The sequence below is a fragment of the Cervus canadensis genome, chromosome 2, assembly GCF_019320065.1.
Source record: "Cervus canadensis isolate Bull #8, Minnesota chromosome 2, ASM1932006v1, whole genome shotgun sequence".
Lineage (NCBI taxonomy): Eukaryota > Metazoa > Chordata > Mammalia > Artiodactyla > Cervidae > Cervus > Cervus canadensis.
In genome coordinates this window covers 17029183-17044147 of record NC_057387.1, presented here as the reverse complement: position 1 = coordinate 17044147, position 14965 = coordinate 17029183, and the positions used below count along the sequence as shown (strand labels likewise).

Here is a 14965-nt window from a genome sequence, read left to right as displayed (position 1 = left end):
CTTTCCCAGCATCAGGGTCTTTTCCAATGAGTTGGATCTTCACATCAGGTAGCCAAAGCATTGTCGAAGTATTATCTAAGTGTAATGTCATCTGCAAATAGTGAATTCTACTTCTTCCCTTCTAATTTGGATGCCTTTTATTTCTTTTTCTTTTCTGATTGCTGTAGCTAGGACTTCCAATACTATGTTAAATAGAAGTGAGAGTGAGCATCCTTGTCTTATTCTTGATCTTAGAGGAAAGGCTTTCAGCTTTTCACCATTCAGTATAATGTTAGTTGTGGGTCTGTCATAAATGTCCTTTATTATGTTGAGATATATTCCCTCTATACCAACTTTGATGCGACTTTAAAATGAATGGATGTTGAATTTTGTCAAAAGTTTTTTCTGTGTCAATTGAGATGATCATATGATTTTTATCCTTCCTTTTGTTAATGTGTTTTATCACACTGGTTGATTTGTAGATATTAAACCATCTTTGTATCCCTAAAATCACAAGTTTTTTATCCATGGCTCTGTTCTGAACTTGGGGTTGAGTGACTTGGTTAAGTCACTTCACCTCTTTGAGTCATTTTGCATAGTAAAAAAATTGAAAAAAAAAAAAAGAAAAAAGAAAAAAAAATTGAGTTGGTACAACTCAAGAACAGAAAATCAAGCAATTTGATTAAAAAATGGGCAAAAGACTTGAATACACATTTCTCCAAAGAAGATATACAAAAGTTTAATAAGCACATTTCTAATATTTTGGGAAATGCAGATCGAAACCATAATGAGATGTCATTTCACACTCATTAGGATGACTATTATTTAAAAAATACAGAAAATATCAAGTGTTGGTGAAGATACAGAGAAATTGGAAGCTTTGTGCATTGTTGATGATAATGCAAATAGAGCAGCTGCTGTGGAAAAACAGTATGGCAGTTCCTTAAAAAATTAAACATAAAATGGCCATATAATCTAGCGATTACACTTCTGGGTATATACACAAAAGCACTGAAAGCAGGAACTCTAACAGATGTCTGTACACTCATTTTCATAGCAACATTATTCACAATAGTCAAAAGTAATCCACTCAACACTGAGTGAATGAATACATAAAATATGGTGTATACACACAATGGAATATTATTCAGTCTTGAAAAGGAAAATTCTAATACATGCTAAACATGGATAAACCTTGAAGATAGTTGCTAAGTGAAATAGGCCAGTCACAAAAAGACAAATACTGTGTGATTCCACTTGTACAAGGTACCTAGAGTAGTCAAATTCATAAAGACAGAGAGTAGAATGGTGGTTGCCAGAGCCCCAGGGGATGACAGTGGGCAGTTGTTGTTTAATAGACGTGTAGTTTCAGTTTGGGAAGATAAAGAGGTTCTGGAGATGGACGGTGGTGATTGTTGGACAACAGTGTGAAAGTACATAATGCCTCTGACACTAAAAAATGGTTAAAATGGTAAATTTTATGTTATATATACTTTTACCACAATAAAAACAATTGAGGTGAGAGATCCAAGATTCTCGAAGTATGCCAGTGCCAAGATATAGGTCCCTTCCGGTTGTGGACACGGTGTTGCCACCTGAGCGGGCATCACCCCAAGTTCTGACTGCTGTTTGGACGTTACATAACAGAACCCCAGAATGAAGACAAACGAACTACGACTACACACAACAACATGGGTAAATCTCACAAATATCATAGTGAATGACATAAACCAGACCCCAAAGGAATACACCAGAGCAATTTATTGAAAAAAGGCTTGCCTTTTCCTCTGTTGTTGTCATATTGCTTCTATTTCTATGAGTTGGTCTGGGGGCTTTTTAGTCTATTCCATTGTTACAGTTTACCTTGAGCCAATGCCATATTGTAGTAGTCATTGTCTCTCTAGTATCTTGCCACCCAGGAGAACAACTCCTTCCTTATTCTTATTTTTCAGAATGAGCTTGTTGAGTTTCACCAAAAAAACCCCAAACATATAACCAAACAATCCCTGTGGGAAATTTGATTAGAAATACAATAATCTGTAGATCAGTTTGGAGAACTATCTTCGTGCTGAAGTTTCAATCAATGGATATGGTAAAATCTTCATTTATTTAATTTTATTTAGTTGCTCTCAATGATTTTTAAAAATATTTTTACTTATTTTTCAGCTGTGCTGGGTCTTCATTACTGCCTGAGCTTTTCTCGTTTGCAGAGTGCAGGGCTACTGTTCAGTTGTGGTGCACAGACTTCTTGTTGCGGCGGCTTCTCTCGTTGTGGAGCACAGGTTCCAGAGGGTGGGCTTCAGTAGCTGTGGTGTGTGGGCTCAGTTGTCGGCAGTCCCCGGGCTCTAGAGCAGAGGTGCAACAATTGTGGCACATGGGCTTAGCTCTGCGCCAAGTGGGATCTTCCCAGATCAGGGATCCAATCTATGTTTCCCATATCGGCAGGCAGATTCTTTACCACTGAGCCATCAGGGAAGCCCTCAATGATGTTTTCTAGTTTTCTACAAGCATACCCAAATATTGATCCCCTCACCCTCTGGGGAGTCTGGGCAGAGCTTGGGACAGTTGGCCCTACGCAGGTCACTCCAGCCTTAAAAAACCTCATCTGTTTACTTTAGGGATAAGCCATGTAACTGTTACCAATTTCTCCATGTGAACATGATAGGAAAAAAAATGGAAAGCATTGGGATGTCTTTTTAGTTTTCTGTTCCTGATCACTTGCACAAAATGCTGTGTTGTGTGTGGGCAAAAATGCCATCCATGATGCTTGCTTGTACAACGTGTGCCCATAAATTAAGAAGTCTTGTTCTTGCAAAAACAACAATAATGTTATTTTCTATTGAGGGTTCATCAGGTTCTGGGTGATCTACAAATGTCTTTTTAAGTCTCCAAGAAATACTCTAAGGTTGTTAGTATCTGTACTTCATAGAAGAAGAAGCTGGAGTTTTTTTTTTAATGAATTTTTAAGAATTGAAATATAGTTGATTTACAGTGTTGTGTTAGTTTCTGGTATACAGTGATTCAGTTATATATGTCTATCTCTATATAGTTATACATATATAATTTTCACATTCTTTTTCCTTATAGGTGATTATAAGATATTGATTATAATTCCCTGTGCTATACAGTAGGACCTTGTTGTTAATTTTATATATAGTAGTGTACTCCCAACCTCTTAATTTTTCCTTCTCACCTTTCCCTTTTGGTAACTATAAGTTTGTTTTCTATGTCTGTGGGTCTGTTTCTGTTTTGTAAATAATTTAATCTGCATCATTCTTTTTTAAATTTCATATTCAAGTCATATATTTGTCTTTGTCTGACTTACTTCACTTAGTATGATAATCTCTAGGTCCATCCTTGTTGCTGCATGTAGCATTATATCATTTTTACTTTATGACTGAGTAATATTCTATTGGATATATGTACTACATCTTTATCCATTCATCTGTTGATGGATATTTAGGTTGCTTTCATGCCTTGGCTATGTAAGTAGTGCTGCTATGAATATTGGGGTATATGTTTCTTTTTCGGGGGGGGGGGTGTATGTATCTTTTTTAATTAGAATTTTTTGTCTTTTCTGGAGTCAATGCCCAAGAGTGGGATTGCTGGATCATATGGTAACTATATTTTTAGTTTCTTTCTGACAGCACTGAGTCCTTGCTGTTGCTTGTAAGCATTCTCTAGCTGTGGTGAAAGGTGGCGACTCACTGATTGTGGTGTGTGGGTTTCTCACTGTGGTGGCTTCTTTAGTTGCAGAGCATGGGCTTCAGTGGTTGTGGCACATGGGCTCCAGAGCATGGACTTATTTACCTCATGGCATGTGGAATCTTCCTGGACCAGAGATCAAACCCATGTCCCTTGCATTGGCAGGCAGATTCCTAACCACTGGAGTACCAGGGAAGTCCTATTTTTAGTTTTTCAAGGAACCTTCAAAATGTTCTCCATAGTGGCTATACCAATTTACATTCCTCCCAACAGTGTAGGAGGGTTCCCTATTCTCCATACCCTCTTCAGCTTTTATCATTTGTAGACTTTTTGATGATGGCCATTCTGATTAGTATGAGGTGAAACCTCATTGTAATTTTGATTTGCATTTCTCTAATAATTAGTGATGTTGATCATTTTTTTAATGTGCTTTTTAGCTATCTTTATGTCTTCTTTGGAGAAATGTCTATTTAGGTCTTTTGCCCCCAGCTATATAAGCTATTTGTATATTTTGAAGATTAAGCCCTTGTTGTTTGCATTCTTTGCAATTATTTTCTCCCAGTCCATAGGTTGTCTTTTCACTTTGTTTATGGTTTCCTTTGCTGTGCAGAAGTTTATAAGTTTGATTAGGTCCTATTTGTTTATTTTTACTTTTATTTCTTTTGCCTTGGGAGACTGACCTGAGAAAACATTGCTATGATTTATGTCCAAGAATATTTTGCCTGTGTTGTCTTCTAGGAGTTTTATGATATCATATCTTATATTGCAGTCTTTAAGCCATTTTATTTTTGTGTATGGTGTGAAGAAGTGTTCTAACTTCATTGATTCAGCTGCCTGGCCTTCCAAATACCACTTGCTGAACAGACTGTCTTTTCTCCATTGTATAGTCTTGTCTCCTTTGTTGAAGACTAATTGACCATCAGTGTGTGGGTTATTTCTGGGCTCTCTAGGCTGTTCCTTTGATCCATATGTCTGTTTTTGCGTCAATACCACACTGTTTTGATTATTGTATGTTTGCAGCATTGTCTAAAGCTGACGTTTTGAGAGGCAAAGTAATGCTAAGTGATAGAATCATTTCTGGAAACATGGCAGACTAGAAAATCTGAAATCCATTTCTCTACAAAGTTCATGGAAATACTGGGTAAAATATATTTTAAAAATTGTTTTCCACTAGATAGTTGAACTTGGAAAAGAGGAAAGAAATTGCTAAGGTCCAGAAGAGAAAGTGAAGTGAAAGAAAGTGAGGAGAAAGCTGAAAACCAGTAACCAAGTAGTCTGTTTTCCCAGGGTCACTTTGGGACAGGAGTTAAGACCTAGGAACTGAGACCCTGCTTGGAGCCCAGAATCTCAGAACAGTCTCAGTGAAAGGGTGGGGTAAAAACCAATCCTGTTGGCAAAAGGAGATTCATTTATTCACTTACTCATTCATTTTTGGAAAGCTTGCTATAAGCTAGGTTTATATTCTAGGCTCTTGGAATACAGTGACAAAACAATGACAAATCTCTATTCCTGGGGAGATAATATTCTGGTGGGGAAGGGACATAATATAATTAATAAACATTATATAAACATGATAAAAGGAGATAGGTTTATGGAAAAAACAGAACAGAGTAAAATGGATCAGGAATAAGAAGGAAACCGACAGTTGGCGGCCGCGCGCAGGACGCTCGGGGCCGGGATGGCAGCGGTGGCGCCTGGAAGCGGGGCTTCCCGGGAGGAGGAGGGTACCAGTGGGGACGCAGCCACTCCGCAACCCCCAGCCCCGACGAGTGCGCCCGGAGCTCGTCTCTCGAGGCTGCCTCTGGCTCGAGTGAAGGCCTTGGTGAAGGTGGACCCCGACGTGACTCTCGCGGGACAGGAAGCCATCTTCATTCTGGCACGCGCCGCGGAACTGTTTGTGGAAACCATTGCAAAAGATGCCTACTGTTGTGCTCAACAAGGGAAGCGGAAAACTCTTCAGAGGAGAGATTTGGATAATGCAATAGAAGCTGTGGATGAATTTGCTTTTCTGGAAGGTACTTTGGATTCATTGCTGAGCTGGGCAGTTTTGTGAGCCTGTACCTGCATCCTTCAGCTAGACCCTCTGCAGGCCTCAGCTTTGAAGAAGAGTCTTTGAAATGTTGAACTTGCACATTTTTTTCTGTTCTATGCTCACCTAAGCCTGAATAAGCCTGTTAGCTTTAATCTACAAGGTCTTCCACTACTTGGGTCTTCCATTTCTGGCCTGGATGCAGCTGCTTGTGGTAGAAATATAGAAAGTGGTTTGTGTAGGTTGGTTAATAAAGGATAAGGACCAAATAAAGGTTTCTGATCAACTTTAAAAAAAAAAAAAAAAAGAAGGAAACCATCTGTCTTGGCCTGGACTCTGAGAAGAAAAAGAATCTTCTCTTGCAAGATCCTGACCATGGATCTGCTTTCAGGAGTTGCTGGTGCTATAACTGACATTCATTATTTGCATGATCTAGAAGCACTACAGCAAGTAACCAACATAAATTGAACCAAGGTTTTTCGTGTCTTTCTTCACCATTCTATGTGTATGGAGAAGATCTGCTTGACAAAAACAAAACAGAAAACGCTCCACCCAAGATGCCAGGTGTTCCATAGATAAAGCCCAGGCAAACTTAAGCTCACAATAAAAAATATAAAACTGCTAATGGCAGATTTAAGATTCAATTTAGCATCTGTTTGATGCCAAATTTCATGCTCATAACTCTTGCCCCTACACACACCAGGGCAGGACTCCACTATATCCTCATGGGCAGGATCCACAGCATTTAGATTCACAGAATCTTGGAGTTGGAAGCAACCCAAGAAATCACCTACTCCAATCCCCTAACAATGCAGGACTTCTTTCTGTAACATGACACAGGTTATTGTCAGCCTCTTCTTGAGTACCTCTAGGGAAGAAGAGCACATTCCCTGGATGGTGGGAGGCCTTATTGTAGAGGAAAAACAATTCTACCTAAGGAGACAGACAGGCTCTGTAAGCCTTCTGAGCCAGGAGATCTGATAGGATAATTAACCAGATAGATTTAAAGGCTTCTTATCTGTAAAATGGGGATATTGTCTCATAAGATCATGCTGAGGGTTAACAATAATGGATATAAAGGCTTACCAGGCACACACAATAGACAATGTTATTTTCCCTTGTCTTTAATGTCTAGATCTAAGTAATTGATTTAAATAATCAGCAAAAAGACCTACTCTGCTTTGCATTAACCAGATCACAGCCACTTATTGCCATGAGATTTTTTGAAATCCAAATTTTAGTGAGGGCAAACCTCATTCAGTTCCACATAACAGTGGGGAAGAGTTTTGTCATTAAAACAAACAATTGCTTGTTTCTATTTAATTTTGAATCAATAGTGTATCTGTATATCAAGGCCTCTTCTATTTCCAGTTTCCAGGCTATTGCTATTTATCCCATTTGGCCTGGGGTGAAGAGTAAGTCTAAGAAGTCTCTGAATACAGACCAAGGGTAAACTGCACTGTGAAGTTGCCTTTTCTTTTAATCATCCAATTTTTTTTTTAATTTTAGGAATTTCAAGAATAATTCTGCTGACTTTGGCTACTTTAAAAATTAAAGAATTATTTCAATGCAACACAATTCATCCACTTGTAGGTGTATAGTTTGGTTGGTCATTGTAGGCAAAACCCACACTCGAGATAAAGAACTAATTCCCTCACCTCCAAGTTTCCCCTTTTGACCTTTGATTTTAAGAGGAATGTTGACAGGCTGGGATCCAGGGCAAGAAGTATTGAAGTTATGGCAAAGGCAGACCACCTGAAGGAATGAAGGGACCCATTGACTCCCAGAGGAATAAAGGCTTATGGGGGATACGGCTTCCCTGGTTGCTCAGTGGTAAAGAATCTGCCTGCAATTCCGGAGACTGGGGTTTGATCACTATCGGGAAGATCCCCTGGAGAAAGAAATGGCAACCCACTCCAGTATTCTTGCCTGGAGAATTCCACAGACAGAGGGGCCTGGCGGACTATATTCCATAGGGTCGCAAAGAGTTGGACACGACTGAGCAACTAACACACACATGAGGAATACATCAGCCTTCAAATATTTGAAGAGCTGCTATGCAGAATAAAGAGTAGACTTAATGTGTAGCTCAGAGGGAGCCGTGAGGGCTCAGGGACAGAAGTGAGAGATGTTTTGATTCAATATAAAATGACTTCTAAAAATAATGTTATAACAACCACTTACCTGATGAAAGTAAGTGAGACTCAGAGTTAAAAATGAATTCCTCAAGGTTTCTTGGTGGTCCAGTGGTTAAGAATCCACCTGCTAATGCAGGGGACATGGGTTCAATCCCTAGTCCAGGAAGATCCCACATGCTGCAGGGCAACTAAGCCTGTGTGCCACAATTACTGAAGTCCACACACCCTAGAGCCTGAATTCCATAACAAGATGAGAGAAGCCACCTCAACGAGAAGCCCATGTATCGCAACTAGAGAGTAGCCCCAGATCACTGCAACTAGAGAAAGTCTGACTGCAGCAATGAAGACTCGGGGCAGTCAAAATAAATAAATTCCTCTAGATCAAACACTTGGTAAGCGATGGAGTCAGAATTTGAATCCAGGTGTTCTGATCTTACATCCAGATCTTTCCCCTTCTACTGTCTACTTTGGAAGACATGTAGGAGGCCCAGGTAGATGTGAAGGTGGAGATGACCTGATATGAGCTAGCTGCTCAGATGTTTGTCATTGTTGACCATTTACCCTCTGGCTCCTGCCATGCCTTCACCCGAGAGCAGCCAAGACCCAGCAAAGACAGGAGGCCCTTGGAACGTAGGTGGAGGAGGGCGAGGCCACCCTGTCCTCAGCCTGTGGTTCTCTTTGCTTCACTGCTCAGAGCAATCTCTTGCCCTGATTTCCAGTGTGGGCTGAGGATCCAGGTCAGTAAGAAGCCCAGCACTGGGTCTGCCTGTGTGGGTGCTGCTGATAGGGATCAGCTGCTCGGGGCTGGGGGCTGAGCTCAAGACGCCACTGGGCTTCCCAGGCGCCGGCCCAGGAGCTTGTGGAAGTGCCTCCACCTGCCCACTTGGGCTTGCCTGAGAGGTTCTGGGTGTGGACGGGGAAACCAGTTGTCGGAGAAGAGAAACAGAGCACCCTCAGGTAAGACAGAGAAAGGGAAAAGAGAGAGAGGAGAGAGTGTATGAGAGCAAAGGAGTTGGGAAATAAGAGCAGGGGCTTTACTGGCTCAGCTTCTAGGGAGCCTGAAAGTAAGAATGCCAGGTGGAGAGGAGGCAGGATGGGCGTACACGGAGCTTTGCTCCTTTTACCAGGACTTCTTGGCCTGTGGCCTCCTGCAGGTGAGGTGGCACAGGTACTGCTCCCCAGCAAGACCTCAGGGTGCTCAGGTGCTGGTGATCAGTGCTGCCCTTGGCCTGGGGGACGGTGGTGGCTCTGAGGCTTGGGTATTGCTTGGGTGTGACTGAGGCATCTGCCGAGCAGAAGGCCCCTCCCCCCGGCGGGCCTCCCCTCCCCTCTCTGCTCCCCTCTCTAGGCAGGTGGGCCCGAGCCTTGGGTTTGCTGAGGGTTTTCCAGGTTTGCCCAGACAGCTGACAGCAAGCTGGACAGAGGTCATTTGAACTCAGACCACACATCCCTGTTAAATATATCAGCTTTTAAATCAACCTTTGTTCAAAGTCCAGTGAGTTCCAACTAGAGCTCACCAGCAGAGAGAACTGCCTGGTGAAGCCAGTGGCGCTTCTTCCTCCAGGACCTAGGTAAGAACTGACTCGGGGTCCCCGTGACTGAGGGTCCTGACCACCTAGGCCCAGACCCCCTTCTTTCTATTTCTTTTTCCATTTCTACGTAGTAGCTGGCCGTCCAGGGCAGAAGAGAGCCTGGTGGGGAAGAAGGCAGGCAGGCCCCTTTGGTGATGGTGGGACTGGGGGGTGAGGGATTCTCCACACTCTGAGGTTCTCTGTGCATGAGACACCCGGACCTTACAGGCTGGGGTCTGCTTCACAAGGGAATAGGTAATCTGACTCTCAGAGCAAGGTTTCCCAGGGTCGCACGGGCGTTTGATGTGTAGCCAGAGCGGGGGAGATGACAGACTTCACAGATTTCCAGGGAGGTTCTCTCTCACAGGACCTTCTCACTGTTCAAGGCTTTTGGGTAGTAGAGATTTTCTTTTGGAAGCAGCCGTTAAAAGGTACAACCTAACAACTTTCTCTCTGGATAATAAAAACACCTTTTATCATGTTATAGCGCTCAGAAATAAAAGTCGGTGGATTTTTAGGCTGACCGAATTTTAAAACAGATCCCCAGACTTTACCCCCTGGAGTGTCTAGTTCTTTGGATCTTGTGAGGCCATGAAAAATCTTTTTTTTTTCTTCTGCAACATCCCTTCAGACGATTCTTGTGGGAAGGGACATTTGGGAGCCACTACTCAGTAACTTATTTCCTAAGCGGAAGTGGTCAAGGGACTTAAGTGTGACTGTCATCTCGGGGCTCCCCAATGGAGGAGATTCCTGGTCTGGGCTGGCTCTGCAGGAACATACACTCCTCAGTTACAGTTCTTGCAACGTTGTACCCATGAGCAAACTCTCAGTCCTATTTCCAAAAGGCACAGGGGCTCTTTGTCTCAGGCCATGGTTGTCTAGTCACCTGGAGTCACATGTTCTTCCCTGCAGCAAATAACTCAGGGACTTTGAGTCTCTGTGTTATGACAAAGTAAATTGTTCTTATCTTTGACTCTTTTGTTTGTTCTTTGCACCATAAACTATGAAGTTGCTAGTAATGATGTCTTATGTTCATAGACCACTGGTTAGACAACTCTTTCTCATCCCAGGGAAGGAACATGGGACTGGAATACAGATAACTTGGGCTTTGATTCAGTTGTTAGTGACAGGCCATTAGACAAGTCCCTTTGCCAACTGGAGCCTCAAGTTTATTGCCTATCAAAGCCTCTCATCTTTTCCCCAAGGCTGTATTGAAAATAAAATTAGAAATATGTGTTCAAGCATAACCACACATGTGCTTACTTTTCAAATATGTGTCTCCAGAGGCCCTGTGGAACAGTGGGGCAGCCTTGTGGTCAGCTGGGAGATCTTGTGTTTTAATCTCGTTGAAAGTGAAAGTGTTAGTCGCTCAGTGTGTCTGACTCTTTGCGATCCCATGAACTGTAGCCCGCCAGGCTCCTCCATCCATGGGATTTTCCAGGCAAGAATCCTGGAGAGGGTTGCCATTTCCTTCTCCAGGGGATCTTCCCAATCCCGGGATCAAACCCGGGTCTCACTCATTGCAGGCAGACTCTTTACCATCTGAGCCAAAAGGGAAGTCCTTAAGAAATGTGGAACGAATTTGTATTCATCTCATTGAGTCTCTGTTTACTCATCTACCAGTAAGGGGCTGAGACTAGATGATTGCTGGTGTCCTACCCCCAACCCCCGCCCCCTCCAAATATGATAGATACTGGAGCTTTGAACGCTGGCTCCTGCTTGTCATTTGGGTATGAATGGAAATGTTACCTTCCCCGGAATGGCTTTTAAATTCAGCTTCCTCCTTCCACCTCACCACTGGATCTCATCATTTGTAGACTTTATCATCAGAAATCATCTTGTTTACTTTTTGTCACCTTTGGCAGATGTTAAGCTCCAGAGAGCAGCAGTCTTGACTTTTGTGTTACCTGCTCTTAGAACAATACCTGGCATAGAGTAGATGCTTAGCTTCGCCAATAAATGGAATTTAGTGTGGCAGGGAGAGAGCTGCAAGCATAGAGTCAGTATGTTTGGATAACGCTTTAATCAAGGAGGAGGCTGAAGAACTCTGATACTCTCTCAGGCACTTAAGGTCCTTGCCTGCGAGTATGCTAAGTCACTTCAGTCATATCCAACTCTGTGTGACCCATGGACCGTAGCCTGCCAGGCTCCTCTGCCCATGGGATTCTCCAGGCAAGAATACTGGTGTGGGTTGCCACGCCCTCCTCCAGGGGATCTTCCCGACCTAGGGATTGAACCTGTGACTCCTTTGGCTCTTGAATTGGCAGGCGGGTTCTTTGCCACTAGTGCCACTTGGGAGGCCCTTAAAGTCCTAAGTCTGATGGAGTGGGAATGGACATCTCTGGACATCTTGGTTAAATGATTTTCACATTTGTTGCACAGGAACTTGATGAGAGTGGCAAGGCAGAGCTAGAACTAGACGTATTTTCCTAAAGAGTTCAGCATCTCCTTTCCTTGGCCCTTCATGATAATCTCTTTGCCTGGTGAGCATCATCACTAAATGATTAAGTATTAGAAACCTGAATTACAGAGCAGATGTATTCTTACTCTCATGAGGAAATGAGGAAATTGCTTATTTCCTCATCCGTCAAATGGGCATCATAGAACCTAATTCCTAATGTTATGAGAAGGAGACTGGAGAAGCGCATAGTGCCTCTTGCACCTTAAGTGCTACTATTCTGGTGATCATCAGACAGCTTTATGACGGGCATGACCCCAAGGAAGGAAGGAACCCAGGCAGTGGGGAGGATTTTTGATAAATATGAAAGGTAGCTCCTACTCAACTCCATGGCAACTGTGGTCCAAGATTCACCATTAATGAACATGTGTGCTTGCTTAGTCACTAAATCGCGTCCAACTCTTTTTGCTGCCCTATGGACTGTAGCCCTCCAGGCTCCTCTGTCCATAGGATTTCCTAGGCAAGAACACTGGAGTGGGTTGCCCATTCCTCCTCCAGGGGATCTTCCCTGCCCAGGGATTGAACTCACATCTCCTGCATTGGCAGGCAGACTCTTTACTGCTGAGCTAGCAAGGACGTACCCTGCCCCCCCCACCCATTCCCCATTCGTGAACATGCCTCTGCTATTCCTTTTGCCTGGAATGCCTTCCTCCTCCCAGTCTAACTACTTGGGTTCCCTAACACAGCCCTCATGGTTGGGAGGCTGGGCAGATGGTGGGAGGAACCCAGATTCAACTGAGTTTAAATCCAGGTTCTGCTGCTTATCCAAACAGTCATGGAAAACCAGCTTACATTTTCTCTTGTGAAGCGGACCATTAGGATTAAGTAAGAACTCATAAAATGTAACCTCGGCTGGTGCTTGGAGCCTAGTAGGAGCTCAATAAATATGCATAAAATAACAAACATTTTCTTTTCTAGTTGAAATTTAGAGGCTGGAGTGATTCCTTCAGAATCATTGTAGGGGTCAGGCAAGGATTTGCATATGACCTAAAATTTGAACTGAGCCTTGAATATAGTTAGGTCTTTAATTCATCCACTTGGAAAAAAATATGACCTACTATAAATAAATAGTTGGGGGTGGGGGCTGGAGGTGTTTCAGGCAGAGCATGTGGAGTGAGCAAAGGGCGGGCTGGGTGTGGGTGACCACATGTGTGCCAAAAGGTGACACTGAGGAGCAGAGGGGGATAAAGTTGGGCTTGCTTATGTTGTGCCTCAAAGCCTGATCAAGGAGTTTGGACTTTTAGGTTCTTTTCTTTTTAACTTTTTATTTTGTATTGGAGTATAACCAGTTAACAATATTGTGATATTTTCAGGTGAACAGCAAAAGAATTCTGCCATATATATACATGTTTCCATTCTCCCCTAAACCCTCCTCCCATCCAGACTGCCACATAACACTGAGCAGAGTTCCATGTGCTATACAGTGTGTCTTTTTTGGTTATCCATTTTAAATATATCAGTGTGTGCACAACCTTTCCAAACTCCCTAACTATCCCTTCCCCCTATCCTTCCCCACTTCCTTGCAACCATAAATTTGTTCTGTTTTGTAAGTAAGTTCATTTTTGTCACTTCTTTTTGAATTCCACATATAAGGGATGTCAAATGCTATTTCTCCTTCTCTGTCTGACTTACTTCTCTCAGTATGACAATCTGTAGTGGATTTTAGGTTCTTAAGTGGTATTTTTAGAGACTAACATGATGAAAGAAAGACCAGGCAATTTGTCTGGAGGCAGTGTCTGGGAGAGGCCAGAGGACTTTAAGTTATAGGGAAAAAAGCCAGGGGGCAGAAATGCAGTTTCAAAAGGTATTGAAAAGCAAGATACTTTGCTTGGGAGACACTATTTTTGGAGATACTCTCGTTCTGGCCAATCCTCAGGCTAGTTTGGCTGTTTTCAGGGCCCAGTTCTGTCAGCACCACAAAGTATCCTTTCTCCAAGGGCGACTCTTGTTTTCACATGATATTGACTTTCTGTCTCTCCCAACTTGCAGCACTCTTAGATCAGCAAGTAGAGTGGGGAAGGCCTTGAACTCCAACCAGGAGTCCTGTCTTCTGGGACAAAGTATCGTTCATGATGGGTGGGTGGGGGGAGGGGCATTCAGTATCAGCAGGCCAAATAAATTTCAAGATAAGCAGATTCCATTCCTTATCATAAAAGAGAAACAAGAATCACTCACCAGGCCTGTGAGCACTCTTCTCTACTGGAAAACATTTCATTAATTTCCCATACTTGAAATTTATGGCTGCCGAAGACCAAACAGTAATCTTTACAGTGGGAAAGTACAGTTAGCAAAAACATATCTTGAGGCCCCACTTATTTTTCTATTTTTGATACTAATTTAAAACTAATACACTTGAGTGTTTTGAATTTCCACATCTCTTGCTTTTTAAAGGAGGAATCCAGCTGGCTTAAATATAATCTGCAGCAAAGATACTGGGTCTGCTCTAGGTAAAATATTTTTGAAGGATGAAATTGAATTTCATTTATCTCCTCCTTGCCTGAGACATCTGTCAATACCAACTGAGATACAATAGGATTTCTTTTATGTTGTTGGAAGAAACAGTGTCTCCCAAGGCTCTTAGGCAGGCTGTGAAAGAAGGCAGACACACCTGGCCCAGCGCGGAGGCCCTTGATCGGGGCTGTCAGCTATAGAGGATTCTCTGATGGTCTATAGGTGCTGACATAACATCACCAGTCTTTACCAGTTGTAGTTTTTCAACAAAAGTCTGTGTTAGTCACTCAGTTGTGTCCAACTCTTTGTGACCCCATGGCCTGTCAGGCTCCTCTGAGCATGGAAGTCTCCAGGCAAGAAATCTGGAATGAGTTGCCACTTTCTTCTCCAGGGGATCTTCCCGATCCAGGGATAGAACCAGGTCTCCTAGCATTGCAGGGAGATTCTTTACCAACCAAGCCACCAGGGAAGCCCAACAAAAGTCTAGTGATTTCTTTGTTTAACTCATTACACAGCAATGCTGAAGAGGCAGCATTTCTCACAAGGGCATGATATGTGCATATGCCTGGCTGAGCTTCTTGGGAAGGTTGCTTTCTTCTTACTGAAGTTCAAAGTGTTTTATAGACCAGCATGG

At 42.8% G+C, this 14965-nt stretch overlaps 2 protein-coding genes across 4 annotated transcripts in view; both read left to right on the top strand.

Annotated features, from left to right (window-relative positions):
• Positions 1-14965, top strand: part of PDZK1 (PDZ domain containing 1) — a 53382-nt gene that overhangs the window by 6738 nt on the left and 31679 nt on the right. Inside the window, exon 1 of one of the 3 annotated variants that reach the window (XM_043456744.1) lies at positions 8595-8808. The exons of 1 other annotated variant lie outside the window; for it this stretch is intronic. The gene's annotated coding sequence lies outside the window, so the exon portion shown is untranslated. Of the gene's footprint in view, positions 1-8594; positions 8809-9270; positions 9423-14965 lie in introns of those variants that run through there. One more of the 3 variants, XM_043456735.1, reaches the window with a different exon arrangement.
• LOC122433677 (DNA polymerase epsilon subunit 4-like) lies at positions 5339-6029 on the top strand. The gene has a single exon (XM_043456753.1). It carries the CDS (start codon positions 5363-5365, stop codon positions 5735-5737), a length of 375 nt encoding a protein of 124 aa, XP_043312688.1. The 5' UTR covers positions 5339-5362; the 3' UTR covers positions 5738-6029.